At 40.7% G+C, this 12,450-nt stretch overlaps 1 protein-coding gene across 1 annotated transcript in view; it reads right to left on the minus strand.

Moving 5' to 3' along the window:
* The window catches only part of LOC307184283 (chondroitin sulfate proteoglycan 4-like), a gene marked incomplete at its 3' end in the record, with an annotated part of 64,186 nt that overhangs the window by 18,704 nt on the left and 33,032 nt on the right, over positions 1–12,450 (minus strand). Inside the window, 2 exon segments of the mRNA XM_079917634.1 lie at positions 7,150–7,281; positions 10,793–10,991. Coding sequence (XP_079773760.1) covers positions 7,150–7,281; positions 10,793–10,991 — 331 coding nt within the window.

Raw genomic sequence — 12,450 nt, forward strand, 5'->3', positions numbered from 1 at the left:
GACAGCTAATACACGAGGAAGCCAGCTTTCAGTAAGATTTTCAAACATGCAAAGATTGTTCTGAGCCTTTAATTTAGAGGTTCCCTTTAAAATACCTGACAACAAAACCAAAAATAACAAGTGGGACTACATCTACTCAGCAAAGGAAACCATCAACAAAATGAAAAGGCAACCTATGGAATGGGAGAAAATATTTGCAAACCACATATCTCATAAAGGGTTAATACCCAAAATATACAAGGATCTCATACAACTTAGTAGCAAAAAAACCCCAAATAACCCAATTTTAAAATGGACAAATGACTTAAATAGACATTCTTTTCCAAAGAAGACTTACAAATAGGCAACAGGCACATGAAAAGGTGCTCATCAACGCTAATCATCAGGGAAATGCAAGTCAGAACCACAGTGAGATATCACCTCACACCTGTTAAGATGTCCATTATCAAAAAGACATGAAAGAACAAATGCTAGTTTGGGATGTGGAGAAAAGGGAACCCTTGCGCACTGTTGGTGGGAATGTAAATTAGTGCAGCCTTATAGAAAATAGTATGGAGGTTTCTCAAGAAATTAAAAGTAGAACTACCATATGATCCAGAAATCCCACTTCTGGGTATATATTCAAAGGAAACAAAATGATGATCTCAAAGAGAAATCTGTACTCCCATGTTTATTGCAGCATCACTCAAAATAGTCAAGGTATGGAAACAACCTAAATGTCAACCAGTGGATGAATGGATCGAGAAAATGTTGTAAAATGTGATACACACACACACACACACACACACACACACACACACACACACACACGATGGAATATTATTCAGCCTTAAAAAAGAAGGAAATCTTGTCATTTGCAACAACATGGATGAAGCTAGAGGGCACCAGGCTGAGTGAAACAAGGCAGACAAAGACAAATACTGCATGGTATTACTTACATGTGGAATCTTTAAAAACAAAAGTCAAACTCATGAAAACAGAGATTAGAAAGTGGTTGCCATAGGGCTGGGGGTGAAGGAAATGATGAGAGTTTGCTAAAAGGGTATAAACTTTCAGTTATAAGATAAATAAGGTCTGAGGATCTAATGTATAACATGATGATTATAGTTAACATTGTATTGTATAATTGAAATTTGCGAAGAGAGTAGAACTGAAAAGATAAAAGTAAATATGTGAAGTGATGAATGTATTCATTAACTGGATGAGGGGGAATCTTTTCATAATGTATACATAAATCAAATCATCAGGTTGTATATTTCAGATATCTTACAATTTTATTTGTCAATTATACCTCTATAAAGCTGAAAAACAAATGACAAAATAAAATAAAATAAGATAAAATAAAATACCAGAGCTCCTGAGATAGGCACTAGGTCCTGGGGCTCCTGAGGCGTAGGCAGGAGTACCTGGACATATCAGCCTCAGGATCACAGTTCTGCCCCAGATTCAGGACTGCCTTGGTACAACCTTGGTTGTCACACACACACAAAGATGCTTTAACTCCCTCCCACATTTCTCTTAGTTCTTGCTGCTGAAAGTTTTGCGGTCACTGCCACCTTCTAGCTTCTGGAGCTGGGGACCCAGGATGTGAGGTCACCCCGGGGAGGCCAAGAGGAATTATTCTGTATGCTTAGTCAACATTACAGAAAGTCATAACTGAGGCCCACTCTCTGCTGCCTGCCAAGGTGGCCCCCATCCTGTCAAGTGGATTATACCTCTTTTGTGTGCAGTTTCTGGGCTCCCCAGCCTCCAACTTCTCATCTTCAGTTTTGCGTTGGAACTTTTCCCCACCGTGCCTTCTTAATTATTTCCTGCTTATAAAGGACTCTTAACTTTTCATTTATTCCTTCACCTCAAGGATTACCTTTGGCAGGTGTGTCGGGGGGTAGGTGGGAGGGACTCTTTAAAAGAATCATTTCATTATCTTATTTAGCCTTTTGGGGTAGAGGCCACCAGAGATGTTCCAGGCCAAGAGTACTTTTCTCTCAGCCAGGCTATATTAATCCCTCATTCCTTTGTCGAGCTTCCTAACCCAGTAGAGTGTCTAGTTGCTAGTCGGCAGTAACCTGGAGCATGTTCAGTCAGAAAGGCTAGCTGGCCCCATGTTGCCACTGCTCCATGAGCATCTCTTGCCGCGCAGCCCAGTTCCCCAAGAGCCATCATTTCCCCCCACGCCACCCCATCTCCTTTCATCCAAGCATTGATATTTTCATCCATGAGCTTCAAGCACTTAATTTGGGAAAGGATTCACGAAGGTCCCACCTAAATCTATATTCCACAGAAGAACTGTCCTACAAGGAGTGTGGTAATAAAAGGACTCTAAGCATATCTGTTTGGCAAGCTCTCACTCCATATGTAACTCTTGGAGATTTGAAGAGCAAATCAGCACGTTAAAGACTCTAAGCCTTGGAGTAAAGACATCTTTTTCACCCTTCTCTTAGGTACACCTATTGTGTTTATTTCATGAAAAACAACCACCACCATAACAGCAAGAGTTTCATGGTCACCAGGCTACGAGGTCTTGTGCATCTCTTCAACAGACATTATCAAGTACCTCGTATGTGACAAGCCCTAGAATAAGGAGTAGAGATATACCAGGAAATAGCACACACACAGTCCTGTCTTTTCTTTCGGATGTCATGGTAATCCTAAGAAGTATGTATTTGTTCCCTCATCACTAAGAAGGGATGATAAGGCTCGGAGACATTAAGCAACTTGCCTAATGGTCAAACGTAGGTCTCACTGACTCTGAAATGAGTATTATTAAAAAGTTGACACTATATTGCCTACACTATATTACTTTGAGCTCAGTGCTGAAATGATATCTGAGTTAGGAAATGTGAGGAATCATGCAAGTAATCTGATAGATTCTGCTCTCCACCTTCCAGACACAGCCTGCCTCTTCCCTGGGCTTCACATCTGCATTTATGCTGTCTTCTCTGGTATGCTCACCCCTCTTTGTTGTCACCCATCATAATGCTACTCACTCTGCAGGGGCAGCCTAAGACCCATCTGGCCAACAAGATCTCCCTCACCATTGCAGTCTATGGGAAATTTTCCTCCCCCGAACTCAAGTAGCTCACCCAGTCTGCGCCCTCACTGGACACTTAGCATAATATATTTTGCATGATTAGTGTATTCTCGAGTATAAGTCTCTTATTTTCCTACTTAGTAAGCCTTTAATTTTTTCCTCCAAAATTGACAATCTTTTCTTATAGCTCTCGGTTACCTCCTGCTAAGCCTTACAATATTCAATCCAGTGTTTCAACACCATCTGACTAAAAGGTTTTATAAATCTCTGCTCTAAACCCTCTAGCAACACGCTGTGACTTCCTTCTGCTTTCTTCTCTCCCTCAATTCCCACCATGGAGGATAGATGGCCCGTTGGTGAGACATGATTCCCTCTATATCATAACCAAACCCCAAGGGGATTGAAGTCACACAGTTTGCTATGAATACCCTTCGCTAATCGGTTACTTAACTCTAGGTCTGTGTAAGCTTATATTCTAGACTAGTTTGACAAAGCTCTCAAGGTCAACCCCTCCTCAACACTCTATGTAAAAGAACCAAGTACAACTTGGATACACAGAAAGACTAGGACCTAAGGCCATAGTTTGTTCCAAAATGCCATCACTAAAGATAAACACATTCAATGGTGGCATTCAAGGTGAAAAAAATTGGTTACAAAATTCCTTTCTGGGGAATAAATTTTCCTGAAAGAAATAGAATATATATATAAACACACACACGCATACACACAAATATATATGCACATATATATGTATGTATATGTTTTTATACAAAATAACAAAATGAAAATACACATCGAGTGAATTTCTTAGTTCACACACACAGAAAGTTTGTTTAGAACTATAGTTCTTCCTGCTTTAAAATAACTGAGTTAAAGAGTGACTCTCAAATTTGGCAGGGCATACAAGCTATGACGAACCTTAAAACATTCACCCACTAAGTATCCTTATCACTACCTTGTCTAACGCTACAAATTCTTACAAGTCTAGAGCCAGGGCCACTTTTTAGGGCAGTATATGCAAAGGAGGCAGTAGCATGGCCACGGGCTGCTGGGCTGGTGGGGAAAGCCCAATGGGCATGGGATCACTGAAGGTGAAAAAAAAGCTGGCTAATTCTGGGTTGCAGTATTTCCATAATCCAAGAAAGTAAAACACACAAAATTTCCGTATAATCATTGTTGTTTATTAAATTGCTATGTATCTTTTCCTGGTTGTGTATATCAGTCCATCAATAACATTAAGAAGGAGACAAACTAAATAGCCACCATGATGGTCTCATTCTCAGGGAACTGATGTTCTAAAATAGAGACAGCCCTGGAACACAGGCCCGTACAGAAAGGACAGGAGTTGTGATCTGAGCACAGCGTTTGGGGCTGGCATCGGCACTCGGTCTTGGGGCTTAGGATTCCTATTAGTTACATGACTTTGAAACTGTCCAAGCCTCAGTGTTTTTTATGTGCCAAATACAGATGATCAAAACTTGGTTTTCAACACATTATTTTGTTTAAATCCTTCTAACAACTCAGTTCAGTAGATAAAAAATATAAAACACTATAAAAACATAAATATCAATAGTATTTGAATATCTATTCTAGAATAGGAATAGATTTTCTCCTATTATAGTTCTATCAAATCCATAGCTCTATAAAAAGAAATAGATTTTCCCTGATATTTCAGAACATATAGGTCAACTCGAGTCTGACAAGAGCAGCAACAGTGGACAGCTGACAGCTGGAGTCACCCCAGAGGTGGGACACAGAGTGCCTCCCATCCCCCCGCCAAGGGGCTGGCTCATAGATGAGGGCGGCAGAGGTCACTCAGGGTCTGCTCCCAGCAGGACCTGACATGGGGGGTCCTGAGGGAAGAAGACTGGGGCATCTGTCATCATCATCCCTACAGCTTCACACAGCATCAGGGACCAACATCCTGGGGAGGCTGCTGGGCCAGACTGAGCAAGGCTCAACTGTGTCCTGGAGACAGGATGAGGAGATGTGGTCTTCAGAAGCATGTCCACACCTATGAATTCTGATACAGAACAGAGGGGGCCACTGCTACTTGGGGGTGTTAGGGTAGGAAGAATGCCAAGAACAACTGGACCAAGTGACCCATAGTGTCCGTCCCATCTCTAAAATCTGTGGCTCTATTGTTCTCATTCCACACCCATCCAACCTCAGATCAAATGTAAGAACCACCTGATGGAAACATACAATAAAAATCCATTTTCCTTCCTCCTGGCCAGGAGCTGGAGTTGGAAATAAGTCACAGTCTGGGGATAAAAGGCGACACAGAAACCAAGAATAACAGACCTAACCAGCTAGAGGGAGCTGGAAAATGAAACAGCTCACTTTGGAATCTGAGGATAACGTGCAAGTTCTAGGGGAGCGTTCTTGGATACAGGATACAGGATGCAGGGAGGCCAGTGCAGGGCAGATGCAGCGCATGCTGGGAAGGGAAATGAGATGGTGGCTCAGGGCTGAGTCCAAATATTAAATACAGGGCTAAGAAAACTATATGTTTTGCATAGTTCCACAAAGGTGACAACTATGTTTTGCATAGTTCCACAAAGGTGACAACACATTTTTCTTGCTAAACTAATATTCAGTAAAGCAGGTGCCAGAAACTCAAAACTTTCTAAGCTGTAGCGGCTGTAACTCCCCTTTAATCTAATAAAACTGTCTTCAATTACTAAACCAGAGTTTAGCCAGAATAGATGAAAGGTATTTAATCTTTTGCAGCAACCAGATTTACTCTGATTTTAGACCCTCTTTTTAATAGATTGCTGTAGTTTTCAGAATTTTAGGGTGCAGTAGTTTGCTTATTTTTTAAAACACTAAATGGTACCCTAATTGCCTTGAAAAACCCGATGGAAGCATCACACTTATTCTCAGAGAAAAATTATGGAACATAAAAGGCTTCAGAAGAAAAGAATCTGGGCTAACATATCTTCAACTGGATTTTGATAAGGTTTCTTTTTGTGAGCTCAAATGCTTAAAGCACCTAAAAATTTCAAAATTTCTCCTTAAAATTCTTGTTTTTTTTTTAAGTTACAAACAGTAACCTTTTTCTCTAGGGTTACAATAGAGGTATGTAAGCTTTATCTATTTCCTGGTTGCATAGCCAAGTTATATCATCTCTTTAAGCCACAAATTCTGACAACTTGCTGTGAATATATCACCTATTTCACATAGATGTAAGGATTAAAAGACTAGTACAATGCTAGCCCCATGGATCTCGGTCCTGGCTGTACTTCAGAACCACCTGGGACTTAAAAAAAATAATGATGGCCAGGACCCATTCCAAAGACTCCCATTCAATTGGTGTATGGTGAGGCTGAGACACTGGTATTTTTTAAATCTTCCCAGAGCTTGAGAACAACTGGGTAGAGTAACCATGGAGTGGCCATAATTAATAAAATGATTAGTGTCTTTTTCCATCTATATTTGACTTAAAATGCATATCAATTAAACAAGTTACAATGCACAGGTTTTTTTAAAAAAACTGAAATATAAAATTTTATTATTTCCTGTGCCACCTACCTCAGTGCCTTTTTTGTGAAATAACAAGTTTTAATTTTTTTCCTCCTTTTACATTACCCCTGCCATTGGGTAAATTTTTTTCTATTCCTGCAGTGAGGGTACTGAGCCAGAGATGCTACCTTAGATCTTTCCATTCTTGGCAAAAAGCAGTCCAAAGGCTTCAGGTCCCCGAAGCAGGAACTCAGTGAAATCCTGATGGTCCCCCTGATACACAGGGTTTTTATATTCAAAAACGAAAACCCCAAGATCTAGATGGTCAGGACAGAGCCTGGCTCTCCTGCTTCTTTAAGGACCCTAAGGAGAGAGCAGGAAGAAAGTGCACCTGGAAATAAAGATTCCTCCCCCCATTGCCCTTCACCAACACGCCCTCTTCTGAGGAACAGGAGATAGGAGAGAGAGGGGTGGGGAAGACCCAGCCCTGCTTTTGCTGAATTCCTGCAAAGAGACAGTTCTTTCTGGAACTTTGTCACTGTTGTTGATATCACTCTATAGTAAAAGATGACACTTTATACCATTCAGGTAGAACTTTCTACATAAATTGAAAAACACTTAAACCCAAACACTCAATGAAGTTAAAATCTTACCTGGAGAGATGCTCAGTCCTCTGTTTACTTCTAAGCTAATGATCAGAGCTCGAGCTGTGATACTAAAAATTTGTCGTGGTGCAAAGTTCAAACCATCGGTAACCTGAAAATTAAAGCGTCCTGACATTGCTCCTTTAAAAGAAGAAATTACGTTCTGGTCAATTTGGTTGTTTTGCAAAAGCCACCCACTTTCACCTTCTCTCCCACCTGATCCCCCTACAAAGTGACCCCTATCAATTTGAGAGAATGTTAATAGTCACTGAGCTCACCAAATCAAATATTGCCAAAACACAAAGTTAAAAGAACATCGATAAAGGTCTAAAATGCATATTCCTGCCTCACCCCCTCCTGAGAGTAATAAAAGAAAGCAAAGATGTTACCTCCAAGAAATTTTTTTAAAAAGTTAAAACATGTTCATCACCTGCATTTTATTATTTTGGCATCAATTTATACCAATAAAAGTAATACATGCATGCAATGTACACACACACACATACACACAGCCCTTAGCAATTTCTGAACTACTGATAACACTTGATAATAAGAAAAATGAAAACTAGAGGGAAGTAAATAACACTTAGCCCCTCCCCCCAAATAATTTCCCATTATTCATCTATTTCAAACTAGCTGTTTTCCGCTAAGAGGGGAAAGAGAAAAGTGGAGAAAGACTCAGCCCCATTTTTGTTAAATTCCTGCAAGAAGAGAATTCTACTCCCACACTTCTGTCAAGGGATCAATTAGTGATATCAGAAAAGTTATAAATTAACTTATGTGCGAAACAGAAGTTGAGTCGGACCCCCTATTGATCCCGTTCCCGGGAGTGCTTTACCAATCTGACTCCCAAAGCACCAGGCAGGATCACCACGCAGACAGCCTGATGATCACAATCCCCTCACCCTTTGAAATTGTTCATCCAGCATAAATCTGCAGGCCCACAGGTCTCTGCATCCTGTAATGGGTAGAAATGTCCTCTTTGTTGCCCTCAGGGACATGTGGCAGGGAACAAAGGAGGCATGGTTCACTCTGCAATTACCTACTACTCCCGTAATAACATGATTTAATAAAGGGCTGCTGGATGGCTTAACGGTCTCTCAAGTCTCTGTTATCTAAGCAAACCCAGGGAGTTCTGATTCCTCACCAAAAAAAGGTTACAGCCTTTAAAATTTTTTTTCCAAAACACTCAAGAGTCATATGTTTAAAAACAGCAAAAAAAAAAACCCCACAAAAAAAACAGAGAAAGAGAATTCTGGGTCTGCCTAATTCAGAGCAGAGGCCCACAACGAAAGGTTATTTTTCTTTGTCTGCTCGTTTTGACTAGAAATAGCACTTTGAAAATTGTATTTAATTAAATGTGAAATTAGGGAGAGAATACTTTCGGCCATTAGGCACTTTGAACATTTCATGAATCTGGAAACAAAATAGAAATGGAATCGGAAGGAATTATATCAAAACAAATACTAGAATAGTGTACTGGGTATGCCCTAACTATCATACTAATTATGACCAAAGAGGGGGGAGGAGGGAAACATGAAAGCAGCTGTGACCTGTGGATTTTCTATTGTACAACCTCAGATCTTCCTGACTTGACTGTACTTTCAGAAGGGCAACCTGAAATCACTTAGCTCCACCACTTCTCGGCTCTATCGACCTACTTAGGTTGTTAAGTGGAATAATGAATTAGATTAATGGCAGAGCACTTTGCAAATATAAATGCTAAGAGAGACTAATTAAACCTAAGCCTTTGTTTGGGGCTGCTGATGGACAGATGTAGCAGGGAGAACCAGCTGGTTTCAGCAAGAGACTCATCCGCAGCTGGGCTCCAGCCACTTTGAAGGCTATTATTGCCTCCAAGTCCATTTACAAAATGTAATGATTCACTCTCAAAGAGCTTGACTATAATCCTCCTTCCTGCTTTTTAAGGAGAAATTATTTTCTCTACTTGCCAAAAGCAAATATTGACCTGGTAGTTTAACAAATAAATCAATCCAGAGAGCTAATTTATATTTTAATCCTTCACTGCAAAGGGTAACTTCAGTTCTTCAACCTACCCTAGCCTTCAATGGGTGGCAGCTAGTGGAGAAAGCCCAGCTTTACGGTCAGACCAACTTATATCTTTCTGAGCCTCAGTTTCTTCATCTCTAAAACAGGATCATCACTTCCGCTCACACAGAGAACTTCTGCAGGTTAAATGAAATAGATCATGTGATTGCACTTTCTGCAGTGCCTAGCATGTGTCAGAGAGTCAATAACTCCTTTCCATTGCAAACTGCATCGTTTTAGAAATTCCAAACCTCCCCTGTGCAAGTCTCTAGAGTAGTTCTCACCATTTTGAAAATAAGTTAATCCTTTCATAGAGATAAAAAACTTCCTAGTCCTTTGCCTAATAATACCTGGGTTTTTAGTATCTACTAATCAAAACCACACATAATTGGCAGAAACATCCTGTCACTTCAATGCCCCTTTAAATAAGTTGTATTTTACTAATGAGCGCATCTGCACGCAATTAAAAAATAAAAACGTACATATGTGGAAAAGATCATTCAGTCTAGAAATAATGCTTTGGTACATATGTGGGTGGATTTAGGATCTTGTTGCAATAAAACTAATCCCCAACAGGTCCCCAGGCTACAGGTTTTGGTACCACTAGATGACAGCAGTCACACAGTAAATGATTTTCAGATTATCTGGGGATTCTTTGTACTTAAGTGCAAAGATAATCAGGAAATTACTGCATTTGAATTTAGAAGATTTTAATCTTTATTTTCTTTACTGTATTTTCAAAGAAGATAATTAAAAATGGCTGGAAAGATATGGCTTTTAGCTTTCCCATCACACGCCCCCAGCTCACGCTCCCCCCCATTTCCTCCTGCAGGCTGAGAATGGGTGGCTTCCTCTCTGCGACCACTGACAAGGGTAGCCTGAAAACGAAGGCAGGTTAGATCACCCCTTCTGCAGATTTACAGTAGCTATTTGGCCTCCTGATTTACTGATGACCAGAAAGAAGAAAACAAAGTCTTTTAATGTCAGGGTCTCTTAAATTTACAGTTATATTTACTCATTCATTCGTGTGTTCATTCATTTAACAAATACATTTGTTGTGTTCACTAATGTATCCCTCGCATTTGGAACATGACCTGGCACATAATAGGTATTCAATATGATTTCATTCTTTCAATAAGTTTGTATTAAGCACCTACTATGTTCCAGTCACTGTGCTGAGGATATAAGCGCAAACAAAAGAAAGAGCCTATTCTTCTAGCCCTTATACTCTAGTGGGGAAGACAGACAACAAACAAATGAACAAATCAATCTACACTGCAATGTCAGGTAGCCAGGGTAAGGGATAGTGGGTGACGGAAGAGACGCTATTTTAGTGTGTGGTCAGGAAAAGGCTCTCTGAGAAGCATATATATGAGCGCAGGCCTTACACGACAGTGTGAGTAAGCCACATGTGAGTTACAGGTACCCTCTAATGTTTGCCATTACGGACCTCACCAAACTGTGTCACTTTTTAAAAAATTATAGAGTTTGCAAAGTTTTTAGATGGCTTGTGGTTTTCCTTCAGCAGCTATTAGGTTTGACTACATGTTAACCTCTGATTGAAACACATTTTAGTTTCACGTTGTTTTTCTCAGTGACATACTAGTGTGTATAAACACTAGCTGACCCTCATTGATTTGAGCCTGGGTGAGGTTCTGCATGCTTAGGCCAGGAAAGGACTTGAGAGCCAAATGCCCATTGCTGGGTGGAGAGACCAAGTAGGCAAGGTCCTGCGGGGAGGAGTCCCCATCTTCTGCACAGAGCTCACCGCTGGTAATCTCAGTGACAGAATTCACCCACACCTTAAAAAGAAGAGAATCACAGATCTTGAAAGGACCAATTCCAACCATATAACCCTAGTAAACTGAATAGCTATGAGACCCTGGCCCCTTGCACAAAGATTTAAAAACTGAAGCCATTCACCGAGTTTTTAAAGCATGAAGATTCTTAATTCAAAACAGACAGATAATTAAATGCCAGATGAAATGCAGAGCATGTTGTAGTGTTTAGATTTATAAGGTTTATGAGGTTTCAATAAAAAATAGGATTCATCGTTATTTATTCAAAATTAATTATTTAAACTGCATATGCATTTATATAAAGTATAAAAGCAATAAAAGCTGATGGTTACTAAGTACCTTCTGTGTGGCTGGCATGTGCTAATACTCTGTGTGGAATCTCAATCACAGAACCTACCTCAAGGGTCGACTTAAGGATTTCTATTCATTAAGAAGCGAATGATTTCATCAGCTTTTAAATATTTGAGGGCAAAGCACACACTGCACATTCTTTATTATTCTCCTTTATCCTACCTGTCTTGCAGGAAAACAAATATCTGGTCCCTACGGCCTTATAATGTTTGCTGTGCTGGTAGCTCATTGCAATCCTTTCTGAGTAACAGTCTCTATTTTTCCAGTTACATTTAAAATCTTTACATTTAAAATATTCCCATTATTCAACAATTCATCATTTTTTGAGCATCTACTACATTCCAGGCAATGTTCTGGGGTTTGCAATACATCAGTAAAACAGAGTCTTGTCCTTGTGGAGCATACATTCCAGCGGGAGAGCAGAAGGGAATACAGGGAAACAAAGAATAGAAATAATGAAGAAATGAATTACATAGTCTGTTAGAGGGTCACAGGCACTGTGAAAAAAAACTTTAAATGAAGCAAAATGAGGCGCTCAGGAGTGGGAGAGTGTTAGATAGGAGGCTCATCAGAGGAAACGTGGAAGGAGGCGAGCGGGGAGCCCCCTGGGCGTGTGGGGAAGAACATGAGGCAGAGAGAACAGCCCTATGGTGGGAGCAGCCCTCAGCTGTCTGAGGAGGAGCAAAGAGGTCAGGGTGGTGGGACCAGAACAAGCAAGATGAAGGGTAGGAGGCGGCGGGTCAAACACAGCCTGGAAGGTCAAATCCCACAGGCCCTTGAAGGCCACCAGAAGAGCATGGGCTTCACTTGAGTGCAACAGGGGATCATCGTGGGGCTTTAGGTGAGGTGTAACTTGGTCTGGCTTAGGTCTTAACAGATCCCTGTGGCTTCTGTGTCAAGGACAGACTCTGGAAGGCCAAGGGTAAAAGGAGGACGACAGTTAGGAGGCGACTGCAATGATCCTGGAGAGAGATGAAAGAAGAGATGGGGGGAGTTGGAGAGGAGGTAAGAAGCGGGGAAATTCTGGGTGTGTGTTGGCCACAGAGCCAACAGTTTCTCACGAGCTAGGTGTGGTGAGGGGCAGAGGAAGGAAAGGCGGTGAGAAGAACCT

Source organism: Stenella coeruleoalba (assembly GCF_951394435.1).
Source record: "Stenella coeruleoalba genome assembly, chromosome: 3".
NCBI classification, from domain to species: Eukaryota; Metazoa; Chordata; class Mammalia; order Artiodactyla; family Delphinidae; genus Stenella; species Stenella coeruleoalba.